Source organism: Micrasema longulum, unplaced genomic scaffold, assembly GCF_059751315.1.
Source record: "Micrasema longulum isolate JH-2025_06_02 unplaced genomic scaffold, ASM5975131v1 h1tg000266l, whole genome shotgun sequence".
Taxonomy (NCBI): domain Eukaryota; kingdom Metazoa; phylum Arthropoda; class Insecta; order Trichoptera; family Brachycentridae; genus Micrasema; species Micrasema longulum.
In genome coordinates, this window is record NW_028277470.1 from 254,710 (window position 1) to 279,498 (window position 24,789).

At 30.4% G+C, this 24,789-nt stretch overlaps 2 protein-coding genes across 2 annotated transcripts in view; one reads left to right on the forward strand and one right to left on the reverse strand.

The window, feature by feature from the left end:
- Positions 1–24,789, forward strand: part of LOC148283047 (uncharacterized) — a 210,704-nt gene that overhangs the window by 120,103 nt on the left and 65,812 nt on the right. The window lies entirely within an intron of this gene.
- Positions 3,093–24,789, reverse strand: part of LOC148283048 (uncharacterized) — a 75,445-nt gene continuing 53,748 nt past the window's right edge. The window contains exon 5 of the mRNA XM_088224137.1: positions 3,093–4,043. Within this exon, the coding sequence (XP_088080263.1) occupies positions 3,281–4,043 (763 nt within the window). The 3' untranslated portion in view covers positions 3,093–3,280. The remainder of the gene's footprint in view (positions 4,044–24,789) is intronic.

A 24,789-nucleotide genomic window follows, 5' to 3' on the forward strand; every position in this document is an offset into this window, starting at 1 on the left:
AAAAATAATTTTCCTCTAAGAATTTTCCCGAGCATGTATGCGTATTTACTGTAAATTAGCATTTATAATTAATTTAAAATAAAATACTTTGTAACCATAAAGGTTATATTTACACATGAGGATGGGTAATACTGATTACCCGAAACTAGTCGTGTTTTAATGTATTAAACTCTTGTGTGGCAAATTTACAAAGTGTTTTATTTTAAATAAATTCTAAATATTTTTCCTCAAAGTAAATGCTGAAACAATAAATAATGTAAATTGGCATTTTGAAAAAAACAAAACAAAGGAAACAACAAATAACTCGTATATATTGTTGTATTAAAATCATATTTTCAATAAAAAAAATCTAATAAAATCAGATAAAATACGTATTAAAATCCGATAGCAAAAGTATTTTTAAAAAAAAAAGAATATAGCGACCCAATAAATTGAGCAATTTTTAAATATTTTTTTAAAGTTTTTTTTTACAATATACATAAAAGGTAAAACATTAAAAATAGTATGTCGAAAAATCCCACGAAGGCATGGCCTGTTCGTGGGTATACAAGAAATGTTTATGAATTTTTGCTCCAATAATAAATAGACAAGTATAATATTTTTGTGTAACATAAAAAAGAGAAAAGAAAATATTCTGTAAAATATTGATTACAATACACAAGAATACGGTTTTATTATATACCTACCCAAGTGAAGTACCTAGTCTCGCTGATATTACAAAATAAAATACAAAATTAAAATACATTACATTTTTTAAAAACAGATCCCAGTAAATTTTTGGATTATTATTCTAGAATTTTTATCTGTTGAAATGAGTTTTTTAAAATACTTCTTTAGATATGTGCGAGTTACCCACTAATACCCAAGTTCGCTTAAAACAAAATCTTAATAATATACACTGTGTTATAATTTAATTTTGAAAATAGTAAATACAGTTGATGCCTCGCTCCGTAGATATTATATTTTGAAGAAAAGAAATTTGGTATCTCAATATCCCTTATTAAAAAAACAAATGTTCGATAAAAAAGCTTTAAAAACTTTACGCTGTCTCTATTTTCACTGTATTTACAATGAGAAATATCTTCCTTCGGAATATCGTTCCGCCAAAAGGAAACAGTGTATGATAAGGCAAGTCAGTTAAACTAAAAAGAATATGAGATAAGGGCGGAGTAAAGCCTTGACGGGTTTTCAAATAGGGTGGATTTAGTATATCCTTTTTGGTCTTGAACGCAGCTTATTTGTTATTTAGTTCTAGAAAGGATGGTGTTTCCCAATGAAATGTTCATCTTTGTCGTAAACTCAATGAGCTTGAAAGCCACGTTTTCGTATTTTTCTATTTACTTCGTCGATCGTTCGCTTTTGAATATGTAACAAAAGTTACCTAAGATATTACGTACCTACCTCATTTAAAAAAAAATCAGGTATCAACATATTATAGCTACGTACACCAATAATGATTGGCATACATGTGATAGCATTTAAAAATTTCATATTTAAACAGTTTAGCTGTACCTAATATTTTTAGTAATGAAAATATATAACTATAAATATAAGACGGAAAATCACACCGCTTTATTTAGTAGTTTTTTTTATATAATTACGTAATTGATCCACGTATTATATTTTTTAAATGTTATAGCTGTTACTTTCCAAAATATAGACTAGCTCTTGTGCTTGGAGAGTGACTAACGCTGTTATATTTACTTAGTAATTTGAAGTTATGTTATTTCGAGTATTCATGAGAAAAAAAAACATACGAAATAAAAAAAAACAGAAAATTATAATTATAATCTTCTACTAATACTTATTTAATTAGAAAAAAAGTTTTTACTCGGGTTTAAAAAAATTCTTTTAATTTACTTTGAATTTTTTTACAGATATATTAGTTTTAATAATTTTTAGTTAATTGGAGAGATTATTGTAATTTTTAATTCTTTTGAAAACAAAATTACTTTGACCACGACTAATGGTAAAATTCGGGAATTTTGATATTATTTTGGTATCTGAGTGACTTACTATATTTATCTCAAATTCGTTTATTTTTTCTTCTCATAGTAAAATTTATTTTGTAAATAGTGTCTACTGTATGAACTTTAAATAATTTAAATAAATTTTCCGTGTTGAATGTTGAAGGTTTCTTTAAAATTACTTTAATAATTAATCTTTGTATGTTTAAAGAGTGTTTTATATTGGCATATGCACCACCCCAAATTTAAAACGTCATATTTATTTTAAGCCTTATGCCTAGTATTTAACTTACTTAATCGTCGGTGGAAAGGTTAACTTGACAGAAAAACAAATTTTATTTCTTCAATTTTTTTTTTTATTAAAAAAAAAAAACTCATATTTACCTATATATAGGCCTGATTCTTACATAGTTTTAATAGAGATGTAAAATATGAGTTTTCGTCTCGTCTCTTCGCCTCTTCTGTAAAGTTGGATACATATCGCATGGGGACTTTTTCCTTTCAACTGTCGCGTCGATATGTATTATGTTAATCCTAGTGGCAAAGCATGCATTTTGTTTAATGAGAAAAGTTTGAGAGATTAAATAAAAATTGTCCCATTCCTAGACACTCTCCCCTACTTACCAATAGTGTCCCAGAGTAGTGCAGGGTACCAGGGTACCTGGGTACCAGGGTACCAGGGTACCAGAATTAATTATTTGTTTTTGTAACACAAGTAGGTATAAATAATATGAATACTAAAAAAGCGGCCATGGAAAAAAGTAGTCGCCCAGCACCGGAGCTAGTTAATACAACTTTTTCTTTAAAACGTCCTCTTTTTTTAAACTTTTCTTCCCTGGATAACTTTTTACGACAAGTTTACTGCTGATAGAAGTTATAAGGTTTGATAAGTGGATTTGTTTTGTATGCAAATTTAAACATGAAACAAGACGCCTGTCATCCCTTGACGTGTTTCACAAACTTTGTTACAATTGTTTTTATAATCTTACTTTATTTTTTATTTTATTTATTTCGAATACAAACAGATGTACAGGTTAAATGAATATTTAAAAAAAAAAAATTATATAAAATGTATACATAGTAGGGCCTGCCATCCAATTATATGTATTCACTTAATACTACTGTAATAAAGCGACGACGGCTTGAAGTTTAAACTATATAAATAATAAATATACTATATATTAAAATAAGATAAATATGGACAAAACAAGGAGATAGTGGAAAGGAAAAGAAGGACATTGATAAGGAGTGGTAAAGGATGATTGAAGGAAAGTGAGAGTGGAAAATTGCATTTGATTTAATGATTAAATGAATTATGAATGAAGAGCATGAATCAAGCCTATTAATTCTCTTCTGTACATATTGTATGGAGTGTTAAATATATCAAGACTATTAAATTTTTTGTTAAATGTTTCACATATACGAGGGATTGTAGAATGTTTCCGATGATTAGTTTTAAATTTACGAATATAGAAAATATCAGAGAGTCTAGTTGGCCTGGAGGGGACACGGTAAGCAAGTAGATTAATGAGTTCCGGGGAATCGAATTTATTATTGACAATTTTATAAAGCAGGATCTGATCAAACATATCTCTTCTGTGTGCTAATGAAACAAGGTTATAAAATTTTAATGAAGCTAAATAATTTGGAAAATGCAAATGAAATTTGTATTCTAGTTTTTTCAGGAATTTTTTTTGAACATTCTCGATTCTATTAATATTTAATTTATAAACAGGAGACCAGATAGCAGTGCAATATTCAAGATGGGGGCGTACGTATGTTATGTAAAGCAATATAAATGAACCTAAATTTTTAAAAGATTTACACAGCCGCATGATAAATCCAGTCATTTTGTATGCCTTGTTAATTATAGTTTCTATATGACTATTGTAATTTAAGTTTGAGTCCAAAATAATTCCCAAGTCACGTATTTCGTTTACTTCTCTAATTGTATTTTCATTTATCATATAGTCATATTTTATTTTATTTTTATTACGAGTGAAAGATATTTTGTAACATTTAGACACATTGATATAAAGTTTGTTTACAACACAGTAATTCGATAATGCATGTAAACTTACGAAGTGAACAGTTTAGTTGATGGTTGAAGAACAATTTAAAAACAAGGCAATTCTAAAATATTTTTTCTGCATATATATCACTTCATTTTCTATTAACGTTGAAAGATCAGGAAAAAAAACTGGTTAATAAATATCACAAGTCTAAAAATACTATTTTCAATACTTAATAATTCTAGAGGTACAAGTCTTGCTATTTCTTAAATTATACTTACCCATGATTTAAGACTATTTAGATGTCTTGTAAATATCTCGGCATCCAAGCTTGCCTACGCTCGTAAGGTAAACTCATATCTGTTGTATTACCCGCAGGCAAGGTTAAGTGGCAAGATGTTTTTTTTTTATTATGTGTTTATTTTTCCAAAGTGCAATACAGTTCAATTTTTCTGAAGTATAATATTTTTACAGTGAAATACACATTACAAAAAATACATCTTAAAACTAATGAAGAAATAATAATTTGGAAAAAATGCCCACAGAGACTTCAACGTCTGAGTGTGGGCCATTCCTTTTATAAAAACTTTTGTTATGCTGTAGTTTTAGTACATAAATATAATATGACACTACAGATCAATAGCAAACAATACGGAAATAAAGTTCGAATACATTTTAAGAATATTTCATTGAAATTTATCATTTTTTAATTTTTTTTAAATATTTTTATTTTATTATTATTTTACTTTTTGTACATTGGCGGGCTTATTGCCAAATGGCAATTTCTTCCAACCAACCAATAGAATAAAAGTTTTATTTTTATAATTCAAGTTACAGAACATATTCAATAAAAAATAAAGATTAAAAAGCTACAGATATATAAAAAAAAATAAACATATTTGTTTATAAATTACCCTAAACCAAAACTATTACTCAACGGGGAAAAGGAAAAAAGAGGAAAGGAGGAGAAATTAAGGAAGAGAAAGGAGATGTTTCTTCAGACGTGATTTAAACAGAGATAATGTAGTAACATCTTTGATGGTGGATGGGAGATGATTTCACAGTCGAGCCGCATGGACACTATATGAGTTAGAGAAGAAAGAGGATGTGGATGGGTATTAAGAGAGTGCCTTGAGAATTAGAACGAAGAGGTTGTCCATGAACTGAAAAGCGTTGAAATTTTTCACGCAGATATAGAGGAGCGTTAGGACTATGAAGTACATTGAACAGAAGTTAGAGGGAGTGATAGTCTCTCCGCTGTCTAATTTTGAGCCATTTCAGTTGCCTTCGATTATCAGAAATGTGGTTATATTTCGTAAGACCAAAAATGTACCTTATGTGCTGAAATTAATTAAAACATTTAGTCCAATTCTTTTGGATTTTTAAATATGTTTTATTTATTTTCGTCTTACGTTAGGTAAACGATAGTATAGTATACATAAATCTGAAAGTTGTACGCACAATGATTACTTCTTTTGAAAGAAAACCCCAACGTTAAATTTGATGTAAAATGCATGGATTTTTTTGTTCTATTTTGACATTTTGTCTCCACCATTCCCTTGTAAAGCTAACACATCCTTATTGTTTTTAAATCTCTAAATATAAAATATAATACTTCTTAAAAACGTGAGATTATTAAAAACATACTGGCTTATTAGCGATTCTGAAAATAGATGTTGATACTCACCACATTATTTCTATGTTTTCACCAAGGATGAAGTTTGAGCAAGCTTTCATAGATGGCTAAGAATCTTTAGACTCGTACGCAATAATCAGATATCTACTCTAGTAAAAATGCACGATATGCTGTCCCATAATATTTTGATTAAAATAACAATTTTTTTTTTCATCAGGTACCTGCGTCAAATTAAATAGAAATAAGTCCTACCACAAACAACGAAAAAAAAAATTTTTATCCACTCAAGTTTATTACAATTTTTAAAATTAATTTGAGTTTAATTTTTTTAAATATACGAGTTTGCCACATCGCTGAAACCTTTCCATTTATTATATTTCTTGGTTGACCTAAGATGTATTATTACGTCACTATTGTTTCCTTGGATGTATTTATTAACATTGTAAACATTTATAATTATTACAAGATTATGTTTAGGTTGTATTTTTTTATGATATTTTAGACTCGAAGTTTTATTTTTCTATGTACTTATTGTTTAAACATTTAACTATAAGTATCGATTTGTTGATAAATAGGCACTATCAGCTTTTTGGTGGGTTTATTTTGATACGCTTATTCAAATTTATGATAGCTGTGTGGTAATTATTACAAATATTATTAATTTTATTTTCTTCCTGTATATTCTCATTATTTTTATGTTATGTGTGGGTACATTTTGTTATTCTTTGTTCTTTCTGTTTTTGTTGTAAACATGTTTATTACAATTTAAAACACATGTAACTTGTCTTAGGCCTATGTTATCATCATGTTTTGGTAAAAGGCCCTAATAAAGGAATAAAATATACCAAAAAAATATTTTTTATTTAAAAACAGGAAACAAAGAGTACCTAAGGTTTTTGACAAATAATTACGATGGGAAGTATCATTTTTAGCGTTTTAAAAGTTCATCATTACTGACTATTGCTGAAAGCAAACGTGCTTTATTTAGATAAATTTATATCCACTAATTATATAACAAATTATATATTAATAAGTCTAACTCTCTGTATATATGTAACATTGTTAGATTTATTTATTTACATGAACGCATAAAAATTATATTTTTTAATTTGTTATTATATTTGTTGTAGATTTGTAGCTTACCTCATATAATATAGTTTTAACGTCTAACGTATATAAAGGGTACGAATGTACCTCAAAGTTATAGTCTCCCCCGTGTTGTTAGGGGTGGAATAATCGGGTAATGTAATGTGGTGAATAATGCTGTTTATTCCAGCACTGACAAGGTCTACGTAGGTATGGAAATACCAATTCTCTGATAAACTATGTGATGTGTTATATTAAGTATTTTACAATAATATGAAACTCTAATACTTTCGAAAGCAGCCTAGCCTCAAAAAATCGTAGACATTTACTTTAATTTTATAAAAAAAAAAAGAAATAGTTCCGACGATTGTCTTTTTTAGGGGAAGGTCTGGGTAGCATTGGACAGCGAGCAAAATTAGATAACGTAATTTTATTTTAGGCAGGTACGGCTTTTAAAGATAAGTTCATGTCTCTTTTTTTAAATTGACTTATAAATTTTATTCAATTTCTTCACCATAAAATTTTTACTATCTATAGAAGGTAAAACTCTTCAAAAACTTTTTGGTTTAGTAATCCTAAATAAGGTTCTTACCCACTTAAAATATTGCATTAAAGGTAGATTTTCTCATAAATTAAGAAAAAACCTTTTTGTAAATCATTGTCACGCCTTGGAAACCGGCTATGTGCATTCATTTTACTAAACACGTATTTTACGCAAAAAAAATCTTTTTAATCACAATTCAACTGATAACGTATAAATTCTCATAAAAATACAATAATTCAAGTATTCACTAAAAAAAAACAATGTTCTCAGACGTCCGCGATGTTTATTGTTTCTCCTGAACATTTTTGTGAAAACCACATAGCCGTTTTGCAAAGTGCAGCGACGAAATGTTACTTGATTCTTTTAAAATAATTAAAGGCCTAATTTTGAAGTATTATTTAATACAATTTATTTCTGCAAAATTAGAAAGCTATTCGCCCGACTTCTAAGTTTGCCTTCTTCAAAATCCAGAAATCTGAATGATTTTATTTCGTTTTTAGACAAATTCCTAGCAGAATAAGAATGGATGTATTTTCAATTATTGTAAAATTAAATGAAAAAGTAATAGTTAGCTGTCCATAGTGATATTCAATGCATAGGTACGACATGTTAAAATCATAATATGGTAATTCTTCGGTGAAAAACACTTTTAATGGTTCATGATAGACTCGCCAGATGGCAGTAGCTTAACAAATATCGCATGCGAAAAAAATATTTTTTGTTCTTTTAAATGACGATTTGTTACTGTCAAATGAAATATGAGTTGACAAGAAATTTTTATTTTAGTTATGAGCGATGACCAGTAATTCAATAAACAAAAATCTATTTATTATTTCTAGCCACCCCCTCACAGGGAAATTCACTTAGGCCTATGAACCATCGCAGGGTAAATTGCTACCCCAAGATATAATAGTATATAAACTGGCCAAGTCACTAAATCGATCACGTGCCGAGTATATTATAGCCACAACACGTAAAAGTCTCCACATGGTTAAATGGGAATATTCGGTCATTTTTCCCCCAATCGCTGTTATGGAAACACAAAAGCGATTGACGCATAAAACAAAAAATAAACCCAAAAATATACCTATATACTTATATTTTATTAATTTTAAATTGTATTTTTATAGTTGTAAATTGTTTATTACCTCTGAATATGTAAAAGCTGTTTGGGCGTTAGTAAATAAATATTTCTGATAAAAATATTTTATACTTATCGGTGCGTATATCAGTACACCAACATTTATTACGATGATGCTGAAAAATGAACTCCTATTTTTAAATATCGAGCTGAACCCGGAAATGCTATTGCTTGATTTCAGTACATACTCATATGGATTAAATAAGCATAATCAAAAGTCTAATATAAATTACTGTATTTAGCGTACTTGTTGTACATAGGTACTTGTCTATGATTGAATTCCAGAACATAAAATGATTAATTTTAAAATATAGAATTCTTTTTGCAAATGTCAAACTCTGTTTTTCCAACCAACATGGGTGCACTGTATGTGGGAATACGATTTTTAAAAATGTGTTAAATGTCAGTTAATATTATTTTATCGTTACTGAAAATCCATTAAAAAGTAGGGAATGGGTAGAAATTATAAGAAATTACAGGAAAAAATCTGATTGGGAACCAAAAAAAACATAAGATGTTTGTAAACATTATAAAACAAACTTTTTGTATCCACACGAAATTAGTATCCTACCATTTTTTCACATGAACATTCTCGGCTAATGCAGTCATGTAGAACGATGAAAAACATATTTACTTATAAATATGCTCGTGGCAAAGATCTACATTCCGCTAAAAACCGCACGTAAATCTAACCCGTAGTTATTCAGACCATTAAGGACACACATACAAACATTGCCTTTTATACATATAGATAGACAGATAACCCATAAATGGGTAGATATTTATTTGAGTGGCTGATAAGATGGATGGAGTCGTTAAAAATTTTTGAAAATCATAGAATTTTTGTTTCACATCATTAAGTCAAAGTTAATTTAACGAATCTTATTCAAATTGATAACACAATTAAATAAATAATGCAATTAATACCGCACATAAGACTTATTATTTAGATATTCATCTCCTCAATCAGTATGTAAAAATTATTATTTTTTATATTTGATTAGTGTGTAAATAAATATGTACCTGTATGTTATGTTAACATTATATTACACGGCTAAATCCATTAAAATTTCTACATTGACGATAAATTCTTAAAACAACTAATTTGATTAGTACGGGTCATTAAAGTCTTGATTAACATCTTGCTTTGGAACCTCAGACCCCCTGCAAGGCACATAGCTCCCTAATTTCAAGAAGTCTAATAAATGATAATGAAACTGCTTGAATAAAGTTTTTTATCTAAAAAAATACCTACCTTAACTCATGCTGCAAAGATGACATAACTAATTATTTTTAAAAATTGATTATTACTACGTAAAGCTTAAAAAATTGTATTGATCGACAGCCACAGAACATTTATTAAAATTTATAATTATAAATCTTAATTGATGACAATATAGAAATCAAATCATATATATTTTACGTAATAACAATTAACAATAAGTATTGCATTGTTTTAACACCTTACCCAATTATCCGATTTGATGAGATAAAGAATTTTTATATTCTAATTTCGACTAAATATTTTTTTTATTGAATTATCTTTGCAAAACAAAAAAAAAAATTTTTTGCACATTCGAAGATTTAAAAGACTTCAGAGTCAGAAACATATTAAAAAAAAAAAAAAAAATAGTGTTGTAAAATCACACAAGAATAATATTTTTGAATTCACAAAATAGCCCATTTCACACATATCATCTTAATCTAAACGGCACGGTAAATTTAAAGTGTATTGACATTTATTAGATTCGTTAGTACCTACCTATTTAAATTTGATAATATTTATATTTTTTGTTTTTTTTTAACTTAAACTCCATAGTTAATGAATTTAATGAAAATATCAATAAAAACGCCTCGGTTAATAAATTATTTAAAAAAAAAAAAATATCAGCGTTCTTATAATTTACCCAAATATTTCAGCGAGTTGTAAAAACTCACTTTTAGAAAATAGAAATCAAGTTGAGGTAGAGTGAGGTTCGAACCTCGGAACTCTGATGCGTGAGTCCTCAACACTAGCCACAACCCAATCCAAATAACATAGTAAAAGTTAGCAAAATAAATTTTAATGATTAATCAAAATCATTATTTAAGTTTACCGAGTAGGTAAAAATCCTATTCCGATTTTCTCAGGTAAAAATCCTGCAAAAGGAAATCGACTGCAGATTAGTCGGTCTCATGATATACTGGTTACTGCGTTTACCAGGCATTAAATAAATAAAGAATTGTAAAACAATAAATATCGATCGACTATATTGTATTTTATCATGCCGTGTAGATGTTTGCCGTTGTCCGACATGGGCCATTCATGCGATATCACGCAGTGGGCTCTTGGTTTGCAGCGGTCCAGTCTCCGTGAATGTACGTTAGGCCATTAAACAATATTAACATATTATAACAGAGATGGAGAACATTTTAGAAATGGAATTTAGAAGTCTAGGCATATACAGGGCTTATGACCTGTCATTGTCTGGTTTAACTGGCCACTTTACTCATTGAATAACATTATTCACCATTCTGCCTTTATTTGACCACTTTTAACAATATTTTGAGTTTGTCCAAATTTTTGTAGACAAGGACTGGATTCAACTCCCTGGGGAGCTGTTCATATTAACATATTACAACCATCCATTGACAGGTCATAAGCCCTGTAGATGCCTAGACTTCTATATTACCTTCTCCTTAATGTTCTTCAACTCTGTTGTAATATGTTAATATAAACAGCTCACTAGGGAGTTGAATCCAGTCCTTGTCTACAAAAATTTGGACAAACTCAAAATATTGTTGATAAATTACCTGGTCCATGAAGAAGTATAGAAATTGAAAAAATAATATTTTCAGGCGTTGCCTAATATGTAGGTGAAATAATTCAATTAGATGAATCTCACCCGCATAAATAAAGGTTTCAGCTCTTTAACTTCACAAACATCAACAGATGAAAGAATTGAAGGAATATAGATGTTAAAATATGGGCAGAATGGTGAATGTTACACAGTGTGTTAAGTGGCCACTTAAACCAGCCATTGACAGGTCATAAGCCCTGTAGATGCCTAGACTTCTATATTACCTTCTCCTTAATGTTCTTCATCTCTGTTGTAATATGAACATTTTTATTCCTTCTGTTCTTCCATCTTTTGATGTTTGTGAAGTTAAAGAGCTGAAACCTTTATTTATGTGGGTGAGATTCATTTGATTGAATTATTTATCACATACCAGAAAGTTGAATCCGGTTCTTGTGTACAAAAGTTTGGAAAAACTCATTACATTATTGTTAAATTCAACTGGTCCGAAAAGAAGTATAAAAATGAAAAATATCATTCAGGCGTTGCCTAGTATGTGAATAAAATAATTCAATCAGATGAATCTCACCCGCATCACACAGTGTGTAAAGTGGTCACTGAAACCAGCCAATGACAGGTCATAAGCCCTGTACATGCCTAGACTTCTTTTTTACCTTCTCTAAAATGTCGTCTATCTCTGTTGTAATATGTTAATATTAACAACTCCCGAGGGGGTGAAAACCGGTTCCTGTCTACAAAAGTTTAGACAAACTCAAAATATGGTTCATTAAACAATACAATACGTCCACAACTGTCGTGGAAAATTCAATAAAGCTACCTATTATAATTTGAAAGCATTATTTGTTTGAACTCGTTTAGAATTATGTATTAAAAAAAATAGAAGGCCGGGTGGTAGGTAAGTAAAAAAAATTGTTTTTGTATGGAAATATTTGCTTTCTTATTATTAACATAAATATTAAAAATTTTGGGGGCATTTTCAAGGAGTTGTAAATAACTCACTATTAGAACATGGTTATCAAGCTGTGGTAGAGCTGGGCTAGAATCTCGGACCCCTGATCCGTGGGTCCGCGATACGAGCCGCACGACCAAGTTTGTTTTATTACTGGAAAAAATCGTCATTAAGTTTAAAACTGATTTTTTTACCTAAACCGATTAGCGTACAAACTGCCAATTAAGTTTTTTAGCAGGGTAGTTTTACATACAAAAAATTCTCAGACAAATTTGAAGGGACGAATAATTTTCAAATTAAGATCGTATTATCACTGGTATTATCTAGAATTTCATGGAATGGCGCCAAAGTAAAAAATATTTTTCTCAAATTGGACGCGAGCGCCGCGCAAATTGGCAATACTTAAATTTGTAGATGAGCCGGGGCGCATATTAAACTCGAAATTCGCGAAGATATTATTATACATAAATAGTTCTATATCCTTCAAGGATCCTGACATTTGAGACTCCTCCCATCCGAAAGCTTTTGATGTCCCTTTGATGTGGAAGAAGAATTTCCAAGTAAAATTTTACAATGAATTCAGGGCTAATAAATAACCATATTAATAAAATTATTATAATATGAGTTACATTCGAAACAAAAAAAAAACATTGGCGTTACATTCATTCTTCGCATAGCAAGAATAAATATTTTTCGTAATTATTTTTTTTTAAAATATGGTAGGCCTCGTAGTGTAATGTTCAGCGCGTTAGTCTATCATGCAATAAGTCTCGGGTTCGATTGCCGACATGGTTTATATGAAATTTTATATAAAAGGGTGTTTTCACACTAAAATAGTTTATAGTCCCTAAAGCGTAATACTGTGAATATAAATTAATTTGAGTTTATTTTAATACTTCTTATATGTTCTTATTTTTTCTATTCTTTTCTTTAAAAATAATTTGTTTCTTATCGTTAACTCAATATTATTTCTTAAACTCTCTTTATTCTTATTTTTATCTTTCACTCCCTCTTTATTATGACTTAAATTGATTAAATTAAGCTACTCACTTATTGTATATAATTTATGAAAGATGGTGTAGTTCTTTATTTGAGGATATGTATAAAGAATGTTAGCAATGCTTACTTACAATTGTATGATTTTATGTATCCTCGTTGAACTCACAAATAAAAAATAAATAAAAAAAGATTGATCATCTTACCTTCATGTAACAAAAATGATCAAGATACGCTGCGATTTGTGTGCCAATGCAGTGTTCTATGTACCATTAGGTGTGGAAAGGGAATAATGATGATGATGATATTAATATAAATTTTACTTTTGAAATCCGGTGTGAAAATTTCAATTTGAATATTACACAAAATATACCTTCATCATTAAAAAAAAAAAACAGTGATGTATCAAATCTTGTATCAAATATGCATCATATGTGATGTCACACTAGTCTACATATTGTGTAGACTAGTAGGACATCACAGCCACACAAGAGTTAAATATATTTTTTCACCTAAGTTACAATTCTAAATCTAGTCATTTGAATTTTGAATTAAATTTGTAAAAAAATGTGTTTTTGAGTGACATTTGAAATTTATATCCACTTCAACACTTTTTTGAGATTCCAGTATTACATTTTTGAAGGAGAATCCTTATTGGTTCAAAATACTGTATAATATAGTACTTACGATTTTTTTACTTGGAATCTAATTCAATCTTCTGTATCTCTTTCAATCTACTGTATCTATATAACTTACGATATATTGGTTTATTTTTTAAAATAATAAAATAACCGTTTGTTTTACATACCATACTTTTTTCAAAAAGAAAATAACTTATATAATCGTATTACATATGATTGATTACGTTCTAATAATTACCATTAAAGTCGTATTGTTCTCCATGTCGTGAACTCTAATTAGGGTTTTTTTATATCATATACTTTTTGACATCTTAAATATTAATTTCTAACAATACGTTATAACATCTGTATGTGTGTGTATAAAGCAAACGAAACCCGTAAATGGGACAACGTGCGCTCTGACGACGTAATAAATTGAACATACAAGAGGTGGCGCCACGTTCGGCTCCACTCAACACAGTCTTTTGTGTTAATATCATAGTTTACGGCGCATGTTCACAAAACAAACGATTTTTAAGGGAAAAAAAATCTTTGTTTTAAGAGATATTAAAACATTTTCCTCACTAAGCATCCAAAAATCCGAACGGGAGGAAAAACCGACCCCAGAGCCTACTTGTAAATAGCGTCACGAGAATACAAAGTTGAAAGTGTTTATGATCGTTCAATAATTTATTTATGTTTTCACGTGCACATATTTTACTCATTTGTGTATTTTATTCATTTTTGTTAGTTTGCCGAATGATAATGAACATACAGTGAAATCGACCCTTATTTACGTCTTTTTTTGTTTTAATATTAAACGATTTGAAAATTTCAAAATAAAAACGGGAGAATGCTTATTTATGTTATTTTCCCGAATATAAAAAAATAGAGCAAATGGCTTTAATAATACTCGAATTATCGAATTAAAATCGGTCTATGGGGGATTTGAATCTTCCCGCTTTGGTCTTGCTAGATTGAAATTCTAAATAAAGGTATTTAAAGTTATTGCAATTGCTTTCACGTTACTGTTAAAAAACAAAATTCCATATTTTGTGAGATACGATAGTATATGCACGTAGGGGCCATCGGTATCTTTCTCTTTTTAAAAAAACAAACAACGAAGTCGTATTTTTCTAAAACAGGCCTTAATTGTGTGATTATTTTGTATGAATTATGCATAATAGGTTACTAAACCGTATTTTTTTGTTTTTAAATACATCTATATAAAAAGATTTTGTCGTTTGCTTAATGTAATACGACGTCAGAACACCGTTTCCAGAGGGATTCTTTAGCACAGTCTCTTTACAGTTGATTTTAAAATAGCGATATTTTACGTAAGTACGTAAACAAGTAAATAAGACCATGAGCAGGATTCTAAATGCTGGTACATTTTCAAAGCTTTGTTGTAGGTGTAAAATGCATGGAACGGAAATTAGATTCTCCAATTGTCCGTAATCCAAAAGGGTACGGAAGGTGCCGACAAGGGCCGAGAACATTGGAAAGTTGGACACCCCTGTCATTTTAATTCTATAGTTAGTCTCCGCGCCTATCTGCTCCGCTAGAGAACAGCGCGAGGCAAGAAGTTGTAATCTCTAGAATTATGCCGGTCGGAGCAGGAGGGAGAGGGCCATTAACGTGGGTCGCGGGAGCGAGGGGGACGGAGCTATTCATTAGAGCGGGGAGATCTCGGGAATATTCATTAAAGGGCGAAGATCGCGAGCGCCTGGAGAAATGAAACTTTCAGTTGTATTTTGAAAGATATAACGTCGCCTCAATTGGAATATGACGTAAGTATTTTTTTTTCCGTAAGTATCTAAGATAAATATTTTCATTGTCCAAAAAAACATATATCTTTGTAATTTGAACGAAGAAATTATTGACGACTTTCATAAAAAATCAATAAAATTCTTTAGTCAAGGTTTTTTTTTGTTCAACGAAATATTCGCAATCCTGTGATTTACCCAAATTTTTTATTTTGACAGGCATTTTCAGCGAGTCGTAAATTACTCACTATTAAAAAATGAAAATTAAGTTGGGGTAGAGTAGGAACCACGCATTTTTGATCCGTGAGTCTGAGATACTGGTAGGGGCACTTGCAATTCTAGGTGCCAGGCCTATGAATACAGAAACGCAACACGTCATCAACGACTGAAAAACTTAATTCAGACACTCTCCGCCCAGCATTGATTCCGGTTGTCTTAAAAAAACGTTGTTAACTACTTTTAACATTAAACCTCAATTAATTTCAAATACCTATCACGGTTAAGTTCAACCATTATTGTCTGGTATTTATTTCATGGTATTTTATTTAGTTAAGAGTCGAAAATAAAACTCCAGATAAATATGTAAGTTGAAATTATTTATTTTATATACGCAACCTTGTAACAAAACTTCGTTAGGTCGAAATTGTATACAATAATTATCATTTTACATTAAAACAGATTCACTACACTAGTTACGGGACCACAACCTGATTTAATCAGTTGAATTTAACCAACGAGCCCTTTCGCCTCGCTCGTAAGCATCTTCAGGACTTGGCGAAAGCGATCGTTGATCAAATTACACATGGAATGCAGCGTAAGTCAGTAGACGGTCAGAAGTACCGTAGTTTTTATTTGTTTTGATAAAACACTTAAAAATCATGTAGGGTAAAAGTAAAACATTTATGAGGAAAACAGAGTATGAGGCTATTCTACTTTTGACGATGGTCAGTAACTATCTCTCTTTATTCATAATGCTTAAAACCACTTCATTGAAGACACCATCAGTCCGTGAGATTTTTAGTATTCTTCTGCACGACCAAAGTTCAAATGCCTCAATTTTGTTCACCGTCGAAACTTTGAGAGTCCAACCTTCCACTTCATACAGCAACACTGGCAATGAATAAGCGTTTATTGCTCTTCATATTGTGCTTAGTCTCAGATCTCGGTTGCACAAGAGTACTGCATTTTATAGGAGGTTGATCTCGCCATTTCAATTCTGGTCTTTATTTCAGAATCTGGATTCCACTTATCATTTAGCCAGCATTACAAATATTTAAAACTAGTAACCTACTCTATCCCACTACCATCTATGTATAGTGAGATGGATGTTAATGCCTCTCCGTTCGCTGACCACCATAGCTTTGGTTTTTAGAGCGTTAGTTTTGAGTTCTAATTCCTTACCTGCATTATTTACCTTGTCGACAAGTTGCGGTAGATGATCAACAGTATCAATTTTAATGGTAGTATCACCAGAAAATTGTATATTATTGATTATTTTATTATTTCTTTAAATTCTTATGTCAACATCTTGCAAGGCCTCTCTAAATATAAATTTTTAGTAAAAGTTAAAAAGCATTGGCGAAAGTATGCAACCCTGCTTTACACCTTTCGGGATATGAAAAGTTTTACTGTAATTTATACGGACGTGTGCAGTTTGATTCCAATAGAGGTTATAGATAATCCCTCTATTTTTTCCATCCAACCCAATTTTGTTAAAAAGACTTAGCAATTTATCATGTCTTCTCATTGTCGATAAAACGCAAATGGCCATTTCTTTGTCTGTCAAGATATTTTCGGGTCAACATTTGAATATAAAAAAGGACCCCCCTTGTGCCAAAACTACTGCAAAAACCAAATTGCGTCTCGATTACATGTATTTCAATCTTTCACCAAAGCCTGTGGTGCAAAATTCTTAAAAATATCTTTATAGCTTAAGAGCTCCAGTAAATTTATAATTTAGTGACTTACGTTGTTTTTAAATTAAAGCGACGACATGCTTAATACATAGGTACTCAGTCATTTTATATACAAATATACTTTTCGCTGTAACCTTCTTACATTTGCATAATAAGTTGTCTACCGTGTAGATGGTTCGTATCTATTTTTAAAGATTTAAAAATTTCAGCTATTTTTTTATGAGTAGATAGATCTTGCTCAAATAAACTTATTAATAATTTTATACACATTATATCATAAGGAGGAATGTGGTATCAAGTAATGATTTTAGAAAGAGACAGAAAGAGAGTCTAGGAAAAAAAGAAATACATGTTGCAACTTTATATTTAATTAATTTAAAAAAAAAAAAATGTTATCATTCCATTATCTGCACCAAACGATGTATCGATGACTTTATTGCTAGCTTTTTTTTAAGAAGAGAAATACTTGCTATATTATTATTTACTAAAATATTTAAATTTTCAGACCATTCCTAAAAGTCGTAAATATCGTGTGCTGGAAAAATTAAAAATTGAACCTCGGACCTGTGGCTCGTGAGTCCACAATACTACCACGGGACCACAACCCCCACAGTGTAAGTAAATATTAGTATTTAACCGCTTACGGACTTTTTCTGCCAACCGGTTTCGAGAAGTACCCGTCTCTTCGTCAGGACACCCACATATTTATTAAAATTAATTTAAATGTTCGACCATAAAGTTTATACTTTAAACATAAAAAAATATGATTTATTTTACGCTACAGGGGCCAGTCTAGGATCATAAAACGCCGCCTAATAATTAATAATCAATCTTCGCTTACTTGGTCTAATAAAATGTAAATAAAAGTGATACTCATGTATTTTGATACGGGTTGTGGTCCCGTGCCTAAGGCCGCAGACTCTTGATCAGGAAGTTCAAGGTTCGAACCCCGCTCTACCACAAGTTGTTCCCCATTTTTTAAAATGGATTTTTAATACTAAAATAACGTGACACTAAAATATGCATTTTTGCATGTATCCTCAGAATGTAAATATTTATTTATGCAAAAAAATACAAAAAAAAACAGAAGATATCGGCTAATATGAACATAAAAAAAATATCTTTACTATAAGTGACCCCATTGCCCGTATTAAATATTGTATAAATTTGGATTATTTTAAATAGATAACAATCACCAAAAACTGTAAGCTAATCCGATTAATGCAAATTACTTTTCGTCTGAAACAATTTCTTTGTTATAAAATGAGAATCCTCCGTTTTTGACTGATAATCAAAAATCTTTATAAATACTCCGATAAACTTAGATATATTTTTGCCAAACGTAATTTCATAAAGGTTTGTGGTAAAGATGTGCCAATGTATTGGTACAAAGTACGAACATATAGGTGACTGATGTAGTTATATCTGTAAGGGTCGTATAATACGGATCAGAAAACTGGTAAAAAAACTTTCCATATTTTGACTAAGAAAATATTGAAATTTATAACGACAGAGAGGGGAAAACATTTTTGAGAAGGAAATATGGAAATCTAGATGTTTGCAGGGCTTATAGATGACCTGTCATTGGCTGGTTTATGTGACTACTTTACACCTCGTGTAACATTGTGGAGGAGTGGAGGAGAGGAATTTGTATAATATAGTTGACGAATTTAAAAATTACGTACGGTAATAGATAACATAAACACATCAAAAGGTACATATTTTTTGTGAATTAAAAGAGCTGAAACCTTCATCGACGAAGGAGAGATCCATTTGGCTTTATTATTTGAAAAACCCACTAGGTGGGCAACGCTTTTCAATTTACGTTGATACTTCTTTTTATATCTGTTAGTTGAATCAATGTCCCAATGTTTGAAGACAAGGTTGGATTTTACTACAAGATTAGAGCAAGTCTATTGCAACAGAGACGGAAAACATTGTGGAGAAGTAATGTGGAAGTCTGGGCATTTGTAGGGCTTATGATCTGTCGTTGGCTGGTGTACGTGGCCATTTTACACACTGCAACATTCACCATTCTCCCTTTGTTTATTTTTTCTGGCTTAGAATTATTTTCAAATATCAAAAAAAAAAAAACTTTTCTGATCTGTGTAATACGGTCGTAAGTCTGTAGGGTATGAAAGGGTGGATATCGTCACCCTGTCTCGGTTTGAGAATTCAATTTCGCTAAGCGAATTTCGCTTCCGCTGGCATTGTTTGTGTTTGTGTGTGTTTGTGTATGTAGGAAGTACGTAACCACAGCCATATATTGTGACGTTTGTATCTTCGCTAACATAAATCTTTTCATACTACCCATACGTTGCAAAAATAATCAATAACACGTATTCATTTGTATTTTAAGTTTAGGAATCAGTAAATACTTTTCTTTTTCTATGGCGCCACAGCCCAAATAGAGCCTTGGCCTCCTTCAACTTCCGCCTCTAACTCCGCCTGTCGTCAGCAGCCATTTTCTAATTTGCGACTAGTAGAAGCTGTGTTGCATCTTTTTTTACTTCATCCTCTCACCTCAGTCTAGGTCTTCCAATCCTTCTTATGCCCTCTTGATGTCCAGTCATGACTCTTTTAGATTCTCGCGCATCAGCCATTTTTTGTACGTGTCCAGCCCATATTAACCTGAGCAGTTTTGTTAATATATAATTATTAAATGTTAATTTTTATCTGAATAAAAAACCGTTTAAAAACAATTTTATGAGCAAAACACGAATTCACGCTGCTTTATTTTTAATACATTTTGGGAGTCATAAAACCCTTTAGCTCATGAAAATGACTTTAAAAATCCAAAAAATATTTTAAAAATTATTCTTACGCACATTCAAAAAGGTTTCAACATGCCGTTTACAAAATATAAACTCTGTTGTTTGTTTTGATTGATAAGAATCTAGAAACTATTTTTTTTTAATTTACTCAAACATATATCCTTTATTTGTAAATGTGTTTTTTTATTAACAGAAAAATAACAAAACCAAGTTTTTTTTGCTGTGTATTGTACTAGAATGATTAGAAATTTTTTATTTATATTTTTATAATTGTTTACCCACCTTCCTTCATTTATCCTTTTAAACATTTTGTATAAATAAACAGTTTATATTCACAAAAGAACTGGCATATTGCCTAAAGGGAATTTTTTCCTACCTACCCGAACCGTTTGATTTAAGAAAATAAGTAGTACCTTTTTATCTTTAGTGACATATTGTAAGTAGGTTACTTCACAAAGATCGACAGATTGAAGAATTGATGAAAAATAGTTGTTCAAAAAAGGCAGAATGGTGAATGTTGCCATTGACGGGTTATAAGTCCTGTGAATGCATAGACTTTTTTATTCCCTTATGTAAAATGTTTTTCATCTCTGTTGTAATATTATATTTATTGTATAAAAGTACCTAAGCTATAAATATTTTACAGTATTTTTACATGATACCTAGCGATATTTACGAGAAGATACAATATTTTTTACTAGGCAACGTCTCTACACGACATTTGTTTTTGACGTCATAATCCACCGCCATAAATAAAACCTAACATGTTTGCTCACGTGCTAAGAAATCCCAAGTTCCTTATACTCAGACTCATCCCGAAATATGATTAAACCACACTGCGTTCAATTTGTTTCCACATCACGTGTGGATGTTGTTGCTCCTCTTATGTGTTGTGACATGTTGCATTTATAGTTACCTATGGCAAACACTCTGTTATTCAGAGCCAATGGGTGGCTGTGTGGCTGCGCCACTTTTTCGTCACTCTCTTATCTCCGGCTCCCCTGTAGATCGTAAAGTCCCATCCCTTACTGTCGATTCACCCCTGGCTCTTGATAATTGAGTCAATTAGGAATCCAATGATACAAACCAGATGTGGCCTCGATTCTAGTTCCTATTTAATTCACCGTGTGTGTCGGAAGCCGAGGTGAACGATCTGATAAAGAGTTTCTTTGTGTAAGTTACTCTTTGCTCGAACCAACATATTTTGAATAAAGTATGAGCAGAAAAACCCTTAAACCCATGAGTGAATAAATATAAATTTATATATAGGTGTCTGCAGTATTGAAATTTTCAAAAATGTTTCTTTAAAATATTTTGTAGTTAACATATTGTAGTACATAAGTAATCGCAAATTAAAATGCGTCTGAATCTCCTAAAATGTTTTTGATACAGTAGGTAATATTGGAGTCTGATTCATAGATTAAGGAAATATGAACTTTAAATAATTTGAATGTAATGTTCTTTCAAATTTACAATTGAAGCATTAGCTCTGTGGTTATTCATTTTAATTAAAATAATAAAAAAAACAGTTTTTTTTTAGCTACCTATTTTATATTTGATTACAAGCCGGTTTCGAAGTTACTCAAGCGTCCGTAACAAAGTATTTAGTGATAAAAATTATTATGTTTTATAATCCTAACAAAGTCTACTAAATATTTCATCTACATATATAGAGGTAATAAGTTAAGTACTTGAGTCATGCAGTATTTTATTTTTGTAAAGTGTGGGTTGAGGGGCGAGGGGAGTTGAAATTGGTGGGGACTATTGAAAGTATTGTTTATTTTATTATTTATTCACCCATCACTCACCAAAACAAAATACAACACGACCAATTAGTAGTCACCGTTAGGTTATTAAATAGCATAATATTCGTGACTTAATTGTACCTTGATAAAAAAAGCTTGTGTAGCTTTGAAAATATAAAATAAGTGGTCAAAAATAAAATCGTATTATTTCAATTTTGATAATTTAAATATCCATTCAAGTCCCTGAACTGGTACTTGAAGCATAAGACGGATCATCTTACCTTCATGTAACAAAAAAATGATCAAGATACGCTGCAATTGGTACACCATTAGGTGTGGAAAGGAAATGATGATGATGATATAGACAAACTGTTGGATTGATATTAAAGATGCATATAATAAAAAAATGCAAATCTTGTACATAAGTCTTTTTTTTTATTTATCTTAAAGGTATTTTATAATTTTTATTTTATTTAAATCAAAATATTAAGTGCAATCAAAACAAGGGCTGGTTGCTCAAAAACTATGTTAAAGCTTAAAAACGGGATGGTATTTTCGGTGTGTAGATGATACTTAGATTATAAACAGATTACAAAGACAGCAAAATAAAATATCAAAGTTAATATATGACCTACCCTATCTAACAGTAACTAAAGAACTTTTTAAACAAACTAAATAATTAAATGTAACTGAACTCTTTTAACTAGAATCCTTAAAATTTGTTCATAAACTAGCCACTGATGTATTTGTAGACGAAGAATTAAAACTTGAAAAAAACTGTAGTAAACATGAACACAATACGAGAATATCAAAAAAATATTATATACAACCTTTTAAAACGAGAAAAGGAAAATTGACACTAATAAACTATGGACTTAAATTATACAATAAACTACCAGACAATAAACAAAAGACTTAGACAACCTTTACAAAAAATGTTAAAAATATTATTATTAACAGTAGACTGTGAATTTTAAAAGTAAAAATATTTTGTTTAATGTATGTAACCCGTAAGGGTTTATCAATGAAAAATTTAAATAAAAAAAATAAAAAAAACTTTTCTTTAAAAGCTATTCAATTCCATGAAGCGTTTCCTTGCAAAGTGCCTCCAACACGAGCTATTGAAGGAAAAGTCTGAATTTCCAAAGTGCGCGATGGAAGTCGTAAACTTCACTGATGTGTTTCTAGCATTTCACCGTTATTCGCTTTATGTCTTTATTTTCTTCATCCACTGATAGATTCTTATGGCGCTTTCGCATGATTTTTACTTCTTACAGCAAAAATGAAATCCCATACCTTAGAAAAATACTAAACCTCTTCATAGAATATTATCGTAAAATGCTAAACTTGAAAATTCACATATTTATCAACTTTCAATATCTGCTATGCATGAATATACAAATACAACAAATATAACCACCAAAGGCCAATGCAAGAGACTGCTCGGAGATATTTCATAAATTTATATACTATTAAGCGCGTTGTCCAGATGCCCTTTGAAATATATGTATGTTTATGTAATAATATTTCATTTATATTTTTGCTATAATTTCATTATGTACGTGCTTCTACTTTCGATTATGTTGTATCCCAACTCAACACAGGGCCCTTTGGCCTCATAAAGTTTGGGATACGTTTTTATTAAAAAAAAATTACTACGTATGATGTATGTATTTGCATGAATAAATAAAATATAGAATAAATAACATGATTTTGAAAATTCCTTTTGTAAAATTTCAACCAATTGATTTTCAATTCGACCCATAAATAACAGATAAAAAAAAAACTTGTACCAATATCGAAGAAACATTTTAATAAATACACGTTATTTAAAAGAGTAGGAATTTGTAAATTTATTTGTTACTTTTTCATGAACTAGTGTTCAAAAAATAACACAAGTTTAACTCGGGTTTAGAATCGGGTTGTGGTCCTGTGGCTAGTGTCTCGGACTCACGGACCGAAGGTCCGCGGTTCGAATCCCACTCTACCCCAACTCGATTCCATTTTCTAATAGTGAGTTATTTATAACTCGTTGAAAATGGCCCTCAAAATTAAATATTTGGGTAAATTATAAGAACGCAAATATTTCTTTTTCAAAAAAAAAAAAAAACTCTATATTTATTAATGGCCTTTACCGCCTTCTTTTAAAAATTTTTGTTCAAAATCCAAAGACTTTCTCGACCTCTGATATGCGACTTGTTTTTCGAAATATTGGATCGCATTACAGCGTCTATAGTCAGACTAGATACTGATGATGAAACCTTTCAAAAAGTTCCACTAACAACACGATACAATTAAGTTTTTAAATGTATATATACTTACTTAGCTCTAACAATTTTTTTCAAACAAGTACCTTGGTTTTTCTTGTTTTTTTCGAGCTACCTCTCGAGAGTTATAATATTTCTGGCAAAAGAACTGCGGGGCTTGCACAGACCGGTGATTAAAATAATTTGAGGGGTAGAGAATGGCGGAATCGGGACCCCCCTGAATATAATCAGCTTTGCAATTTTTATGGGACAACTTCCAACAAAGTAGATATTATATTATTATAACCTTCGGCTAATTTGGAGCTTCACTGGTTCGTTAATTTGAGATTATTGCTAATGTTTTTTCCCCGCTGAATTTGAATTTAGAGTGCTCGCAAATAGGTATAAGACGAATTTAAGAGGGAGAGTGGGAGACGAATTTTCAAATTGCATAATTCAAAGCGGCTCAAATAAATACAAATCAGATCCTAGCTATCTCCTTAATTATTTTGGAAAAAAAACAAATAAAAATTAATGATATTATCTTAGGTACTTACGGATGGAATTTATGTTTACCTTTTTACATTACAATA